At 40.2% G+C, this 18,869-nt stretch overlaps 1 protein-coding gene across 1 annotated transcript in view; it reads right to left on the reverse strand.

Moving 5' to 3' along the window:
• DENND5A (DENN domain containing 5A) overlaps positions 1-18,395 on the reverse strand; it is a gene marked incomplete in the record, with an annotated part of 83,766 nt that extends 65,371 nt beyond the window's left edge. Inside the window, 4 exon segments of the mRNA XM_014581889.2 lie at positions 884-1,541; positions 4,758-4,867; positions 5,636-5,707; positions 18,275-18,395. Coding sequence (XP_014437375.1) covers positions 884-1,541; positions 4,758-4,867; positions 5,636-5,707; positions 18,275-18,296 — 862 coding nt within the window.
• Between the last annotated feature and the right edge of the window lie 474 nt (positions 18,396-18,869).

Raw genomic sequence — 18,869 nt, forward strand, 5'->3', positions numbered from 1 at the left:
AAAACTGGTTTTCTTAATAGTACCATGTGAACTTACCATTGAAAGTAGTTATTTAAGAAATTGTGTGATCAATACAATGTGGGTGGAAAAGGAATGAAAGACAATTATAGATACCAGAGATAGTTTGAGAAGATAGGGGGAAAGGATAGAGGGTCAGAAAGAGGGGTAAAAAATTCTAGGAACTATAAATGGAAAATTGTTGATAATAATATGCATGATTAAGTCACTATGCAATATATTCTGGATGGGAAATCACGTTTTGTATGCTGTGGTGATGCTTAGACAGAAAAAAGAAAAGTTTCAGAAAAAAAAAAATCCATTCAATGACCACAGTAAGATATATAGCCCCAGCTAGGTGCTACTTTATAGGATGCCTAAAGTTAGACTTGTGTTCATGGAAATGTATGTATCAGCTGTGTTTGCTATGAAAATAGTTAGATTAATTAAGATCTTTAGTAATTCAATAAAATGTGGGAGGGGAAACAGTATAGAGATGGCAGAGGGTAAGAGATAGGGAATCAAGGATGGGAGGAGAAAAGCAAAACATACAAGAAACAAGAAATGGAAAATTATTTGTTGACAATAACATGTAAGTTGATGGTCTTGATTGAGACAATATACAGTGTACTCTGGATGGAAAATCTCATTTTGTATGCTGTAATGATGTACAGTGAATCAACGTAAACAAATAAAATTTAAAAAAAAAAATGTTAGCCCTTTTGTGTTCCATCAGTTTGCCCTCCATCACCTACCTGCAAAAGATCTAGGTTTCATTCACACTATAGCAGCCTTTAAGTTTTAAGATCAGTCCCACCGTATTTGATTATGTAAAGGGAACCCCTATGCAAGCAGAGCTCAAATAAGTGCTAGTAAGCACACTTACGCTGTGAGTAGAGCAGGATTTGAAACTCGAGAAGGGCACAAGTGAAAAGCTGAAACACATTCTCCACCCCAAGCAGTTCAAAGACCTCTTTGACAGGAAAGTCGAATAAGGGAAGCTCATTGGTACTTGGTCTCTGACAGATTATTGGCCCATAAACCCCAGAAAACTTCAAGGACCGGCCAGGAGGTGGGAGTGGCACTTCATAGAGTACGTTGTAGATGTAGCTCTCAAGGGGCAGTGGAGGGGGCTGAGGTGAAGTGACTGCCTGATGGAGCTGTTCCAGCACACTCCGACATGCCTTCATGAAGGACATGGGAGTGATGAGGCAGATGCACTTGGAGACGTACAAAGTGTCCCGGCTGATGTCGTAGGAGTTGAAGCGCTGCAGTTTGGTCCCAGGAGTGCCTTCACCATCCTCCATGCCACTCTGGTCTCGAGCATCAGCAGGGAGAGCATGTAGGACGTCATACTCAGCATTGTGCATGTGGTAGAGAGTCTGCATTGCACTGCAGATCTGCTTGCTAGTCACCTCTTCATAAAATGTGAGGGCAAACCCAAATGTTCGTGAACCATCCTCTCTTGTTATAATAAAGGCATGGAACTGGGGCTCCCTGGGATCAGCCTGGGTCTTGAATGCCAGCCCTTTGGGCATGCATAGCTGCAAAAGACAACAAGGCAATAAGCAATGAAATCACTCACTGTTGCTGCTCTTTATTGAACACCACCACCATTTATTTATGTATAGGCATTTACTATGCTGGTTGTTTATCTGCCCTAAAGCTCTCCCATTAAAGGCATGCAAGTAAATAAAATTATAATGCAGTCATTAAGGCTATACAGAAGTATACAGAAACTGCTAGGAGAATACAAACTACCAAAAGAACACAAAACAGATAACTCAGTCTAGGAATATCAGGAAAAGCTCTAGAAAGGAAGTTATACTAGAATACATCAGAGAGACAAGGGAAAGAATGTTTTTTCCAGGACATGAAGAAAATGGGGACCAAGAGGTGGCGTGGTGGTTAAGGTGTTGAACACTCCCACATGGCCAACCACAGTTTGAGTCCCAGACCTGGTGGCTTGCTTTTCACTTTCTTTCTCTCTCTCTCTGATCAAATTAAAATAAATGAGTGAATAAATAAAATAAATAATTTTTGTTTTAAAAAAAAGGAAAGGAAAATGCACAGATATGCAAGTAAAAGAATGCTTAGAGACTTTAGGAAATGGTAGAAGACTAAATACGACATCATGATAGGGTGTAAGATATGCTTCAGGAAATGATGCTAGAAATACATCTAAAAACCAGATAGATAACAACTTCAAATCTAAAAATAAAATAAACTTGCAGTTTTATACTCTACCAGCTTACAAAATTTTGTCATCAATAAGGAGTGCTTTTCACATCAAAAAGGGTGTTCTTGGGACCAGCAGTTAACGTAATGGCTATGTCACTGAACTCTCATGTAGTCGACCGTGGTTCAAGTCCTGGAATCGGTGGCTTAAACTCACGCCAGGCGCATGTGCGTGTGTGCCCAAGATCCCGAGAGGAGAATGAAGGAGAAGGGATTGTGATGTGGCCATCCACCCTGGGGGGGGGGTGATTTCTCGCTTTCTGTCTCTCTGTCTTTCTGGTGAGTGCACGCACCCTACATCAAAAAAACCTCTCTCAAAAAATAAAGGGGGGTGGTGATGCTCATTTCATATAAACCAATGGAATGACATACGAGGATAAAGATGTACTTTTTCACTTTAATTCAGATAAGTTTTATATAAAGAAATCTGAAGAGTTAATCAAAATGTCTTGAACTTGAATTATTCAGTCCCTATTTTCTAGTTTTATGCAAACCAGGCTATACAACCATTCAAATGAAATATCAACAGCTTGGGTTAACAAATACAAAGGCCTACATTGTATCCTTTAGCCTGGAACTTGGCTTCTAAATACCTAGGTGTTCCTAGAATGCAGCATGTTAAAATGAAATAAGCACTAGAATAGGAGACAAAAATACTTAAGAATCTCTAAGACTCACTGTCCTCTGGGGCCAGCAAGTGGCATGGTGGTTAAGGGCACTGGACTCCCACATGGCTGACCACAGTTCAAATTGCGGCTTACTTTCTCACTTTCACTCTCTTTTTCTCACTCTGTCCCTCTCCGGTCAAATTAAAACAAATAAAGTTAAATAATTCTTTTTTTTTTTAGAGGTCTTTCACTATAGGGAACATGCGCTCACCAGACAGACAGAGAGAGACAGAGAGACAGAAAGCGAGAAATCACCCCCCAGAGGGGATGGCCACGCCGCAATCCCTCCTCCATTCTCCTCTCGGGATCTTGGGCACGCATGCACACACGCCCGGTGTGGTTGTTAAGCCACCGGGTCCGGGACGCAAACCGCGGTCGACTATGTGGGAGTCCAGCGACATGGCCATTACGCTAACTGCTGGTTCCCAAAATGAAATAATTCTTTAAAAAAAAAAAAAAAGAAGACGACTCAATGTCCTCAACTACAAAATAACGATAATACATTTTACAATATCTACCTCCCAGGGTTACTGTGTGCATCAAAAAAGATCACCCTCTAAAAACTACAGACTACTACTAAAAATTTAATAGAGGGAACCAGCAGTTAGCGTAATGGCTATGTCACTGGACTCCCACATAGTCGACCGCGGTTTGCGTCCCGGACCCGGTGGCTTAAAACCCACACCGGGCGTGTGTGCATGCGTGCCCAAGATCCCGAGAGGAGAATGGAGGAGAAGGGATTGCGGCGTGGCCATCCCCTCTGGGGGGTAATTTCTCACTTTCTGTCTCTCTGTCTGTCTCTGTCTGTCTGGCGAGCGCATGCGCCCTATAGTGAAAAATCTCTCAAAAATAAATAAATAAATAAAATTTAATAGAGGCAGTACAGAGAAATGCTTATAGGCAAAGGTCTGGAACCCGACTATAGGACTCAAATTCCAGCTCAACTACTTTTTAGCAGTGCAATTTTAAACACATTCTTTAACTTCTTGGATCTTAGTTTCCTCATCTTAAAATATGTGTGTGTGTTTATTTACTATTATCTGTGTAAGGCTTACTATGAGAATTAAATGAGTTGATTCATGTAAAATGCTTATTAAAGTACCTTGAGGGTCAGCAGGTGATGTGGTAGTTAAAGCACTGGAATCCCACACAGCCAATCACAGTTCAAATCCCACACCTGGCGACTTGAAAATTACACCAGGCATGTGTGTGTGCATGCCCAAAATCCCAAGAGGAGACTGGAGGAGAAGGAATTATGAAGTGGCCATCCCATCCGGAGGATAATTTCTCCCTCTCTCTCTTTCTCTCTCTCTCATAAGCACACATACCCTATACATACCCTATGGCAAAAACCTTCAATTAAAATTTAAAAAATTTTAAGTTCCTTGAACATGGTGAATACTCAATAAAGATAAACTTACTCATAGTAGTGTTCATCTACAAAGAGGTTTTAAATGCTGTTCTATATAAAATTACGGTAAAACAAAAATACACATTTTTGCTCTATTACTCAAGATATGTACAATGCAGAATGAGAGAAAATTACTTCAAAAGTCACTTATGTAATTTCAATGAGATATGCAATCAATAGCTTAGTACCATGAAGAAATTCACTGATTTAATACTACATATGTGTCTGAAACAATTTAAAAAATGTGACTTCCAATATAGTTGATATTTTCTGAATATTTAATATATTGACCAAAATGCAGAATCATGAAGACTATTCATTACAACCCCTTTTTCAAAAGTCATGGATACTTAGTAGAACCACTAGCAACAGAGCCTGGACTCAAACTCTTAATATAAATTACTCTATAAATTATCTCTTACTTGTAGCTAAAATATACTAACCATTCCCACTGCATCTTGGTCAAAGGGATTCCACTCTACATTCTCAGGATATCGTGCAAGGACCTTAGATTTGAATGTTCGTCTCAATGGTGTCTGCTCAAAATTTTCTCCTGTAAGAAAGACAATAAAGAAAATCATCTCCTCAAAGTTCCTTTGAATCACAGTGTTATGAATATCTGAGATTGGTAGTCCAGCAAGATACAGAAATGAAGGCAAGGGGTTAGTATGCCAACCATCTAAGAAAAGGAAAGGCATTGAAGTTATTAGGTCAGTAAAAAAGCTGAAAAAGTGTAGCATGGTTAATACTGAACACCACTAGCTGTATTTACTTTTCTTCAAAATAAAATTATTACTACAACGCAATGTTTAATTTCCCTGTGAAAGAGGGGAGAAAGCACAAGGAATGCTGAAAAATTACATCTATCTCTTTTTCCTGAAAGTCACACTTCATTTGCTTAAAGTCAAATGAAAACAGCATGGAAGAACAAATTATTTTAAGTTCAGAATATACTATGTATTGCTATGATCTCTGAGAAAATACAAAGAAACTAAAAGATATAAGAATATTACAAAAGCAGATTTTGGAATAAATCTAATAAACTATCAGTGAATTCAGAATCACTGGAAATGTCTAGAATTCTCCTTTACTTCCCCTCTTCCCTCTCCTGAAAACACTACAGTATATTAAAATAAGAACATTAAAGTCAAGAGAGGAAGAACCAAAGAACCCACCACCTAGAGGGATGCAAATTTGAAAAATCTATTGATCAAAAAAAGACATACGAAAGTTAGAAGGCCAAAGGGTACAAAATGCCACTGGAGAGACATATGTAAGAACCATCAGAAAGCTTAGGGTGTTCTCATTTTTTTGTTTTTACCTTCAGTCGTACTTGAAATGAAAGTTCTGGCACCATCCCTGGCTTTAGAAGCCTGTATGTACTGGCATAATGCTATATGATAAATGAAATAACAGAGGATTACAATAAAGCAGTATTATTCAAACTTTTTTGACCATGACTCCAGTACCAAATACATTTTATTTCATGAACCAATAAATATATACATGTATGTATTTACCTAAAACAAAAATTTCTTAAGACAATACTTACCCTATGTATGATACTCTCTCATATTTTCTACATTATTAAAACAAAAAAATGCTGATCATAGACCTACTAATGATCACAATTTAGTGTGAAAAAAATTACAAGAAGATAGAATGGTGAACTGGCATGTGGCCCAGTGATTGAGGCGGCCAGATACCAAATGACCAACTGCACCGCTGGAGTCCTAGATCCTGTGGCTTCAGAAACACGCCAGGTTTGTGTGCATGCACGCCCCAAATCCCAGGAGGATGGAGAAATAAAGAAGCAATTGTGGCACGACCAAGGCACATGAGGGGTGCTCTCTCACACCCCTCTCTCTTTTTCTCTCTGGTGAGTTACATAAACCCTCTGGCAAAATTGAAAGAAAAAAAAAAAAAAACAGCCAAGGAGCTAGCCCATGGCCCAGTGGTTACATGAACTGGATCCCACATACTCAACTGTGTGGTTCAAGTCTCAGACCCAGCAGCTTGAAAAACACATCTGGTATGTGTGCATACACATCCAAAATCCCAGAAGAGAAAGGAAAATGGAGGAAAAGGATTGCAACATGACCATTTCTATCGGGAGTGCTTTCTCACTTTCCTTCTCTCCGCTCCCCCCGCTCCAACATGCACATACACCCTATGACTTTTTTTTTTTTAAAGTAGAATGAGGGGCTGACAGGTGGCATGGTAGTTGAGGGAGCTGGACTCCCATATGGCTGACTGCAGTTCGAGTCCCAGACCTGGTGGCTTGCTTTCTCACTTTCCCTCTTTCTTTCTCTCTGTCTTGCTCTCACTCTCATTCTCACTCTGTCCCTCTCAGGTCAAATTAAAAAGTAAATAAATAAATAAAATTAAATAAAATAATTATTGAGGCCAGCAGGTGATGCAGCGGTTAAGGTGCTGGACTCCCACATGGCTGACTGCAGTCTGAACCCCAGACCTGGCACCTTGCTTTCTCACTTTCCCTTTCTATCTCTCTGTGCCTCTCTCTGGTCAAATAAAATAATAATAAAAATAACACATAAAATAAATCTTTAAAAATTAAAATAATTCTTTAAAAAAATAAATAAAAGTAGAATGAAGAACTCAACCAATATCAAATTACTATATAAAGTCCTTAGTGCTTCACCTACAAGTACACAGCACCAAATGCTGCTTTTCTTAAGGGGGTTGGGGGGGGGAGAAAAAATTAAATCTACCTAAATATTAGGGTACTGGAAAAGTCATGACACATTTTTGCATAGAAAAACATAAAAAGGGGCCAGCAGGTGGCACAGCAGTTGGGGCACTGGACTCCTACATGGCTGAATGTAGTTTGAGTCCTGGACCTGGTAGCTTGCCTTCTCACTCCGACTCCCCATCCCCCCATGAGCATACCCGCCCTGTAGCAAATTAAAAAAAAAAAAAAAAAAAAAACAATGAAAATTATCAAAATAATTAAATAAATCTTTTTAAAAATCATTTAAAAGAGAAAAACATAGAAAAAATACATCATGGGGCCAGCAGATGGCGTGGTGGTTAAAGGTGCTGGATTCTCTACGGTTCAAACCCTAGACCTGGCGGCTTGCTTTCTCACTTTCTCTCTCTCTCTTTCTCTCACTTTGTCCCTCTCTGGTCAAACTGAAATTAACTATGAATAAATAAATAAAGGTAGATAATTCTTTAAAAAAAGAAAGAAAAAAAGATGTCATGATTTTCTCAATGACCCAACAGTTCAAACAAATAAATTTAGTAGGTGTCTTAGAAAAATATATAAGAAATATGATCAAGGTCAATTCCATTAAGTTCTATGCTATTTACTGAATAAACATGTTATACAAAAGACTTGAGTACTATGAGGACTAGAGACAAACCAAAGTACCTACCCTGAAAAAATCTAATGTATAGGAAAAAAAAACATGCACAACTACAGAAAAGTTATCATCTGGGAGGCCTATGTGGTCTAACCATTCAGAACACACTTCCACAGGACCCAATTCAGGGGCTCTAGATGACAAAATTAATTCTACTGGAACTACAGTTTTAGTAAGTTAGTTGGGAACTGGGGCACATGTACTTGCTGCAGAGAGACAAAAAGAGAGCGAAAGTGAGAAAGCACTTGGGGGTAGGGGAGTCATGCCATAATCCATTCTCCTCTATTTCTCCTTTCAGGGTTTTGGAGTACAAATGCACACACACCCGCCACTTTTCAAGGTGCTGGATCTGGGACACAAATCCCACAGTCGGTCATGTGGGATCCAGCCACCTTAACCACAACGTCATCAGCTGGCCCAGGGCTAGTGATTATTAAGGAAGATGCATCCTTCACCATAACAGGATGATATAAAGTTAAAGTCAGAAAGTCCTCTACCCTATACCATCCCAGGTATCTTAAAAGTTTCTAAAAATGAAGAGTTTAAAATAATTCTCAGGCAGGGCTGGCAAGTGGTATGGTGGTTATAGGTGCTGAATTCCCACATGGCCAACTGTGGTTCGAGTCCTGGACCTGGTGGCTTGCGTTCTCGTTCCCTCTTTCTCTATCTCTGTCTCTCTCTGGTCAAAATAATAATGACAAATGGAATTAATTAAATAAATTAACTCTTTTTTAAAAAATAAATAATTCTGCTCCAGAAACTAATTAATTCTAGTTTGAAAGTTATTACTTTTACAACTAAAATCTTTTCCCCACTTTCTGAGTTTTTGTTCATCAACAGAAACAGATCACTTATTCATAAACTTCTGACAAGACCCGACCTTCTTTCTGTTAGTAAAAGCAAGTGCCGGGACCAGCAGGTGGCGTGGTGGTTGGGGCACTGGATACTCCCACATGGCCGACCACAGTTCAAGTCCTGAAACTGGCGGCTTGCTTTCTCGCTTTCTCACTTCCCCTCACTCTCTCTGCCTCTCTCTGGTCAAATTAAAATAAATGGATGGATAAATAAAATTAAATAAATAATTCTTTAAAAAAAAAAAAAGCAAGTGCCACAATTTCTATTCTCATTTCCTGATCACTTTTTCAAACTGATGCTTCTGAAAAAAATTTGAGCAAATTTCATCTCTCAAAATACACTTGGTAATCTTCACTAAAGAAGATTGGCAAAATCAGCAGGCAGCTGGTATTAACTGCAGCAAACAAAAGCCCATGGCTTATGTAGAGCTCATCTCAGAGCTTTCGGAACACCTGCAAAGAGCCCACCCCTGGCAAGCCTGCACTTACTGTACACAGTAATTAAGCAGCAAGCAGCTGACATCATGATCTTGTCTACAGTCTGAAATTCTCAGAATGTATTTTTAAACAGCACTTAGTTCTGAGACAAGATAACTATTTCTTCCTCTTAAGCTTCTTCACTTTTGTCAGTTTGCTCATTTCTTCCAAACTAGGCTAGAAAATCCCCTCAGTAAAAACCATAAAATTCTGAGCGTACACAAGAAGCTACCGCTGTCCTATATGAAAGCCTTTGGAGAAAGATGTTTTCCTAACACGGCTATACAATATTCCCTACAGCTCGCTGAGCATTCAGAGGACAAAACAGGGGGCTGTTTAAAGGGAGAATCTTAAACAAGTGTGATGAAAAATGGAGCCAGAGATGGGCAAGACATGCTGATGGGCATGACATGCTGATGCAGAGTGTGGCCAAAAAGGAGGGAGAGGCTAAGAACCACAGGGAGAAGTGGCTGTCCCCACTACCACTGCCCCACCTCCTGACCTGCCTTTCCACAAGCTGAGGGAAAAGTCGTCTTAGTGTAAGGGTCTGAGTAAAGGTACCACAGAGAATTCCAACCTTAGACAAAACTGCAGATCAGACTGCAGCAGGAGCACAGTACTCACGCAAGAGGAAAGGAGGTACACAAAATGTATGAGGGCCTTGAGAAAAACTCGAATTCATTTCAGTAACATTTAAGAGGGAATTCGGGGGGCCAGCAGGTAGTGTGGTAGTTAAAGGCGCTGGACTCCCACATGGCTGACCAAGGTTTGAGTCCCGGACCTGGCAGCTTACTTTCTCACTTAGCCTCTCCCTCTCTCTCAGTCTGTCCCTCTCTGGTAAGGAGAAAAGGAAGGAAGGAGGGAATAAAGGAAGTTAAATAAAATAATTCCTAGGGGAAAAAAAAGGGAGAAGGGAAGGGAATTCAGAAACCTAAGGTGTTTTTTTTCTTAGGTCTTTTTATTCAAACAATTCAATCTTTCATTGTTGACTGAAGGCTCTGTTTGAGGAATAAGTAGTAAGGAAATTTAATGCCTCCAAAACACCTTACACAGACTATCTCCCAAAACGTGTCATAGAAACCTTAATTCCTCAGTTTCATGGAAATTTAAACAGCATTAGGAATATGCCATTACAACCACAACTGTCCTATAGTCCTAGAAACAACAACTAATTATTTGCCCAACGCATACAGAATACACAAAAAACACCAGGTCTAGACAAGAGAACTAAAGCCAATTTCTTTCTCTTCTTTTTTTTAAGAATTATTTTATTGAACTTTATTTATTTACGTATTTATTTAAATTTAACCAGAGAGGGACAGAGATAGAGAGAGAGGGAGAGAGTAAAAAAGCAAGCCACCAGGTCCAGGATTTGAACTGCAGTCAGTCATGTGGGACTCTAGTGCCCTTAACCACCACACCACCTGCAGTCCACATTCTATCTTTTAAAAAAAGCTCAAGGACCAACAGACAGCATAATGGTTACATCATTAGACTCCCACCTTGGTTTGAGTCCCAGACCTGGTGATTTGAAATGCATGTTTTTGTGCATGTCCAAGATCCCAAGAGGAGAGTGGAAGAGAAGGAACTGCAGCATAGCCACCCCCTCTGGGATGTGATTTCTTGCTTTCCGCCTCTCTGACTCTTTGTCTCTCCAGCAAACACATATACCCTAAAGCAAAAACCTACATACTAAAGCCCATTTCTAATAGCAACTTAAAAATTATTCAACTAGATGCTGGTCTTTGTGAATCTGCCTCTGGGGAAGTGCAGCTCAGCTAAATCATAATAGATTTTTTTTAAAGCCTGCAAGCCTATAAGGAATTCTAATGGGTTCTTTGTTTATTTGTTATGCTTTGACTAAGCCAAAAACAAAATTACATTTGTATTGCTATTAGCCAGTTAGTACTAACTTAATTTGAATAACCCTAAATGGGTGACGCTTAGGGGAAGCTTCAAAAGAACCCCTGAATTCTCTGAAATGATTTACAAAATTTTACATCAAGATATGTGCATTTTTCTAGGGAGAGAACCACAGTCTTTATCAGATTCTCAAAAAAACCACAGCTCCAAATGTTTCTCCTAATTTGGGCAGGAAACATTTGACCATTTACAGATTAACCTAAATGGGTACGTTTTTACAGAGACTAAAACATATGTATTACTAAATACAGTCACGCATCACTTAACGACAGGGATGTGTTCTGAGAAACGCATCATTAGGCAATTCCCTCCTGCAAACATCAGAGTAGACGGTACTCAGACAAACCGAGATGTCACAGCCTACTACACACCTACGCTATATGACATAACCTTTTTTTTTTTAATAATAGACCATAGATTAGTTTATTTTTAACACCCATCATGCCAAGAATTCATAGGAATAGGTTCCAGAAGCTCAGGCTCCTTTCCATTGGTTCTCACAGAGTGTGCTTCTCTGGGTGGAGCAGGCTGCGCTTCAGTTGAACCCAGGTACCTTTCTCTTTGGCTTCCTTCTTTTTCTGGTCATTTTCCTTCACAGGTTACAGGAAGCTATCTCTGCTCTTAGAATGCTTAATATGCTCAATACGCATATTAATTCTCTTGGCAAGAATCTTGCCCTTAACTTGTTTGTTTACAACAATGCCAACAGCATGTTGGGTAACATTGTAGACTCTTCCAGTTTTGCCATGGTAACATTTGTGGGGCATTCCTTTTTGAACAGTACCCCTTCCCTTGATGTCTACAATATGACCTTTCTTGAAGATTCGTATATATGTCGCCAAAGGACCCACTCCATGTTTTCTAAAAGGCCTAGAGAACATATATGGGGTGCCTTTCCTCTGTTCGTCATTTTGGTTAATTACTAGAATATAGCAGTTCTGGCCCAAAGGCTATGACATAACCTATTGTAATCTTATGCGAACCACTGTCCTTACGCAGTACATGACTGTACATTCTAACCGAAATTAGATACATTATTTTAAACCCTGCTAACATGAGAAACCTATGTTGATTATGTGTCAAGATTCAGAACATGATACCTCAAAATACAAGACCTTGCCATGATGAGTACTTTTTTTTAAGAGAGATTTTTGGTATAGGCTATGTGCGCTCGCTGGAGACACAGAAAGTGAGAAATCACTTTCCAGAGGAATGGCCATGCCATAATCCCTTCCCCTCCTTTCTCCTCTAGGGGTTTTGGGCATGGCATCCAGGCGTGAGTTTCAAGCTGCCAGGTCCAGGACTCGAACCACAGTTAGCCAAGTGGGAGTTTAGCACCTTAACCACTATGCCACCTGCTGACCCAGTGTGATGAGTACTTGTAACAGAAGGGGATTGGAAGGGCCTCAGAATAAAGTTCTCTCTAACCTCCTGCCCCCTCCTGTCTCTCACCTCTCTCCCCTGAAGCAAGTCAAAGAAACTAGAATTCTTCCTCAAGGTAGGTCATAGAAATTAGGATCCCTCTCCCTCAAGGCAAACCATAAAACCTGTAAAGGTCACTCTCCCTTATCCCTTGAAGGCTCTCATTCCAAAGATATCCTTCCCCAAATCCAAGATCAAGAAAAATCTAAACAGACTGGCCTTGCTGTATTTCCCCACTTCCGTCTATTATCACTGGCTCATATCCTTTTGTCCAATCATGCATTTCCACATTCTTCATCAAAAATAGACAGGTTTGGTCCTGCCCTGTAACCTAGTGGTTAAGGGACCCTGATCCCACATGGCCAACCATGGTTTATGGCAATGCCCCAGAGGCTTGAGAAATATACCAGGTGCATGTATGTGTCCAAAATCCCAACAGGAAAGAGAAATAAAGAAGAGACCGTGGTATGTGACCATGCCCCACTAGCAGGTGTTTTTTCCCTTTCTCTCTCTCTCCAAACCCATCCACTGGCAAATAAAAGAGAGAGAGAAAAAATAAATAAGAGATTTGTCAACCAATCACACAAAGTATGGAACTGAGTCAAATTAACTGTTTTGTAAAAAAATGTTTAAAAAAAAAGACTGTTTTCCCTGGGTCTGGGTCTTCATTTCTTAAGACTTCCATGGCATGCAAAACTTTGATTAAATAAATGTGTTATGTTTTTCTCTTTTTAACCGGTCTTTTCTTACAGGAGTGTTACAGAAAAGTATCACACCTTTCCACCATTACAGATGCAACATTCTCTCCTTTTAAACATACACATGTGAGCAAGTTTTAAAAAAAAAATTCAGATCCACAAAACTTCTGCCTGAAGTGATCTGAAAGGTCATCAGAAATTCTTCACCAAAAGCTCAAAGTGACACATTGATGTTAAATGTATTATATATGTCAGAGACAATGACAATTTTGAACTGGTGAGAACAGATATGAAGACATCCCAAAAGTTACCTGAGAGAGAACATCAACCTTGTTGATGCTGAACTGCACAAAGCTACTCCACGACATAATGCTGGTTTAGATCCAAGCAAAATAAAGTAACCTCATTTCCTAAGAAACAGTTTATGGGACACACCTTTTTTTTTTTTTTTTTTTTACAGAATTATTTAATTCATTCCATTCATTACTATTACTTTTTAACTTGATTTGAAAGTGAGAGAGAGAGAGAGAGAGAAAGGGAAGGCAAGAAAGCAAGCTGCCAGGTCTGGGACTTGAACCATGGTCAGCCATTGGGAATCCAACACCTTTACCCACTACACCACCTGCCAGTCCCAAGGGACACATCTGTTAATACATATATCTTGGATAAGATATACCAAATAAAAGGGATATTTCAATTTCTAATCAGAGTTGAGATGCACTTAAGAAACTACATAAAATTTAAAGATTAAAAGATGGGGGGCTGGCCCCATAGCATAGTGGTTAAGGGAACCAAATTCCACATGGCCAACTGTGGTTTGAATCCCAACCTTTGCAATTTGAAAAACCCACCAGGTCCTTGTTCGTGTGTGTCCAAAATCTCAATAGGATGGGGAAACGGAAAAGGAACTATAGTATGACCTCACTAGGAGGTACCTCCTCTCTTCCCCTCTACCCTCCTAGTCAGTACACATGCATTCTGGCAAGTATACCAAAAAAACCTCTGCAAATGTGAAATAAACATTTTTCTCTTTATTTATGATAGAGTACACACACATACGTGAAGGGAGGCACAATCCACAGGCTCTAGTCACATGTAATCCTCTTCCTCTAGTCCTACATCCATCAGAACCTGATGAGCTATAGCTCACAAAATGGGCTGAATGGAGGAAGGTAGGAAATACGGTGTTCAGTGATTGATTGCTGAGAAGCAACCACCTATAATGGGATCACTAAATCTCAAGTAGAAAGAAAATTTTGGTTGTTGGTATAAGATGTTACATTCAGTTAATAACTGAATTAAGTTTATTCAATATAAATTTAGGCAATCCAAAATTTGGAAAAGTCCTTTCATGTGACCACTTATCTCAGCAGGGATTCAGCTACCCTAATTACTCTGTGTGTGTGTGTGTTTCCGCTTCATGTAATCCTCACAATAAGCTGACCCCAGGTCTCACAACTAAAGTCTCTAAATTACTCAGGTACTTAAACCTACATGAATCCTAACAATTTGCAGCTATGTGTAACCTTAAAGTTCTTACAGTAGCTGGTGCAGGCAGGTGACATGATGGTTAAGGAGCTGGATGCCCACATGGCCAACTGTGGTTCCAGTCTAGGACCTGGCAGCTTGCTTTCTTACTTTCACTCTCTTTCTTTCTCTCATCAAATTTTTAAAAATAATAAAATAAACTAATAAAATTAAATAAATATTTCTTTTAAAAAAAGTTCTTACAGTAGCCAAATTAGGCTCTCAGACATTAGTATGTGGGAGGGGTCACCCAGATTGTTAAAATACAGGTTTCTAGGGATCAGCAGGTGGCGTAATGGTTATGTGGCTGGACTCCCACGTAATCAACCACATTGGAGTCCCGGAACTGGAAGCTTAAAACTCACTCCGAGTGGGGACCAGCAGTTAGCATAATGGCTATGTCGCTGGACTCCCATGTAGTCGACCACGGTTTGAATTCTGGACCCGGTGGCTTAAACCCACACCTTGCGGTGTGGCCATCCCCCCTGGGGGGTGATTTCTCGCTTTCTGTCTCTCTGTATCTCTCTGTCTTTCTGGTGAGTGCACACGTCCTACAGCAAAAACCTCTCCAAAAATAAATTCACGCCAGGTGTGTGTGCGTGTGGGCCCAAGATTCCAAGAGAAGAATGGGAGAGAAGGGATTTTGTCATGGCCATCCCCTCTGGGGAGTAATTTCTTGCTTTCTGTCTATCTCTTTCTATCTCTCCAATGAGCACACACACCCTACAGCAAAAATCTAAGAAAAAAAAATAGGTTTCTAGGACCCACCCCTTGAGATTATGACTCAGCAAGTAAAGACTGTGGCCTGAAGTGGCCCCACAGAGCAGTGGTTAGGTGCTATAGAGAAGAAACTAGACACCACAAAGCCAACCAGGGTTCAAATCCTGGCACTACTGGCTTGAAAAACCAGAGCATATGAGTACGTCTGATAATGTACATATGCATGCCCAAAATCCTAAAAGGAGAGTGAAACGGGAAAGCATTGCAGCATGGCCATACCCACAAGGGGTGCCTTCTCCCTCTCCCAGTCTATCTCTGGTGAGCACATGTGCACATTGACAAGTTAGAAAAGGATATGGTTAATCAAGTCACAGTCAACTCTCACACTACAAACACAAAATATGCAAAATATAGGCTACACTGAGGAATTTCTGCGGTTAGCCGATGCAAATCTTTTCTTTTTCTTCAAATAACACAGACCTCAGGCAAAAGCATAAAAAGCACTGAAAACAGCCACAAAAAAAGAGCTTCTTACAAGCAAAGCCCTTGTAACTATTTGGTCTAAGATAAACAATTCCAGAACTGATACAGAGTGGGAAAGAGAAAAATATAATCACTTTAACAACAATTCATAAAACAAGTACCCTGCTTCCCCTCCTTACACAGCTACTCCATTGCCATGTTGGCTGGGGACCGAAAGAAGCCACACTACCACTCTGCTACTCAATCATTAAGCCATTGCTTCCATTTCCTTACATCTATCTCTTTTAAAAATGAAAAGTAAGGGGTCGACAGGTGGCATGGTGGTTAAGGGCACTGGACTCCCCACAGTTAGAGTCCCGGACCTGTTGGCTTGCTTTCTCACTTTCTCTGTCTCTCTCTTGCTCTGTTCCTTTCCAGTCAGATTAAAATAAATAAATAAGTAAAGCTAAGTAAAACTTTTTTTAAAATGAAAAAAAAGTAAAAGCTCATCAATAGTGAGACAGCGGACAGACCAGGATTCTAACAGTTCTTTCTAACTTGCTACATAACACAGAACAAAGTTGTTTTTTTTCCCAAGTAGGGCTGAAAATCTTTTCAAAAGTTTAAAAGTACACTGTAAAACTATAAAGTCATTTATAAATATTAATCATTACCATCTGTCAAAAGCAGTGGCTGGACTATCTCTTATTTCTGGCTCTGACGTTTTTTGAGTCTGTGACCAATATAAACCAACGCACACTCATATTATGTTTTGACAACTGGGAATGCTTTAGAATTCAAGGAATCCCAGACTCACAGAGGAATGAGGCTGAATGAGAAGAACTGCCAAAGACCTTTTCACTGCTCAGGCCTTTCAGCATTCTCTGAAAGCATTTAAGACTCACCCAATTACTCTGTCCATACAATAGACCATAGATGGCCTAGTTTGTTTGTTTTGTTTTGTTCTGTTTTTTGGTTTTTGCCATAGGGCCCACACACTAGCAGGAGAGAGACAGAGAGAGGGAATGTGAGAAATCACTCCCCCAGGGAGGATGGCAATGTCAAGATCTCTTCCTTTCTCTTCCTGGGATTTTGGGCATGCTCAGGCACCTGTCATGATTTTCAAGTCATCAAGTCCAGGATGCAAACAGGTCGGCTATGTGGGAATCCAACACCTTAACCACCATGCCAGCTGCTGGCCCCAGGTATACTTAAACTCTGACCTGACTTACTCAACACACTAATAAACAAACAAATAAAAAAGACTAAATTCATTCTCCTCAACAGGAAGCTATGGATGACAACTAAGCACATATCCTATGTTACAACATTTGAGAAATGCAATGGTCTAAACTTGTTGCCATCTCATTTCCTGGAGTCTTTTTCTGATCCCTGTGAGCTTACTGAAAATCACAGCCTGAGATCCAGCATCCTCTGGACTCTCCTTTTCACAATGACAGGACCCAGTCACTCACAGACTCAGCCTGTGTTCTATACACCCAAACTAAATTGGCAATCACAGAACATCTGGAACATGGGCATTTGACTAACATCTGCCTAGCTTAATAACTTTCAAGAACCAAATCTTGGGGCTAGACAGTGGCATGGCATCTAATTCAAATGCATCTCACATGGCCAACTGTGCAGTTAGTCCTGAACCTAGCGGCTGAAAAGACACACCAGGCACATGTGCATGGGTGCCCAAAGTCCCAAGAGAAGAATGAAGGAGGGACTACTACAGTGATAGTCCGTGTTAAATCACTGAATTCCATGAGAAATGACCAGCTTCTGAAAGGAAAAGCTTTCTGTGTCTTAAAGGAGTCAACACCATATCCAGCAGGAACCTAATACATGCATAGCTTAGGTTCCCTCACGTGCACCCAGGTTCCCGAGACACCTCTAAGACTACTTCACAGGAATCTGAATTCAGGGATGGCAACAGAAATTGAGGAGCTGAGCCAAACCTAAATACACCTTCCAGATAAAGCCAAAAAAAAAAAAAGTTTATAAAAGGATATTAGGGGCCAGCCAGTAGCATGGTGGTTAAGGTGGCCAGATCCCTCTTGACCCACAGTGCAGATCAAGTTCCAGACTGGTGGCTTGAAAAACACACCGGCACATATGCATGTGTGCCCCAAAACCCTAAAAAGAGAATGGGGGAGAAGGGATTGCTATGTGAACATCACCTGTACGGGGAGCTTTCTCAATTTCTCTCTCACCCTCTTTTTCTCTTTCTCTGTCTCCTGCAAGCATGTGTGCTCTACAGCAAAACTTTAAAAAAAAAAAAAAAAAAAACAGGACTGGAAAAACACATTGCCAATGCTGGCCTTCAGCAAAGAAAACTTTATTTTTAATTAAGGAAGGAAGGAAGGGCTGAGCAGAGTTGAAGAGAATTAACACTATGACTCAGGATTTCCTTTTGAGAAGAGAAGAGCAGGGACCCAATGTCATTAAACTAAACTTCATTTACTTTCAATGTGATTCTCCCTACCTGAAGGAGTCAAAAGCAGCATTCTCCTATGTTCTAAGAATATACACTTTCTCCAACTAAATTTAGCATGTATTTTAAATTTCCTTGGGCTGTTCAATAATTGTTTTTTGTATTGTGGTCTCTTCTGATTTCTTGTTTTACCTAAAAAAAAAAAAAAAAAAAAAAAAATCACCTAACTGGGAATCTCCCCCTACTACAGTAGCCTTGACTTCTGGCAATACACATACTTGAGATAAGTCAACAGGATTGGGTTCTTTTTTTGGGGAGAGGTTTATTGCTATAGGGTGCGTATGCTCACCAGAAAGACAGAGAGAGATAGAAAGCAAGAAATCACTCCCCGGGGGGATAGCCATGCCCCAATCCCTTCTCCTCCAGTCTCCTCTCGGGATCTTGGGCATACATGCCTGGCATGAGTTTAAGCCACCGGGTCTGGGACTCGAACCACGTTCCACTACGTGGGAGTCCAGCGACACAACCATTACGCCAACTGCTGGTCCCAGGATTGGAGTTTTTTGTTGCAGCCAAGAATCTGAGCTTCAAAGGAAAGATGTTTTTATAAAATGACCATTAAAGGGCAAATAGGAGGCCTGGGCAT

The sequence above is a fragment of the Tupaia chinensis genome, unplaced genomic scaffold, assembly GCF_000334495.1.
Source record: "Tupaia chinensis unplaced genomic scaffold, TupChi_1.0 Scaffold141165_1, whole genome shotgun sequence".
Lineage (NCBI taxonomy): Eukaryota > Metazoa > Chordata > Mammalia > Scandentia > Tupaiidae > Tupaia > Tupaia belangeri.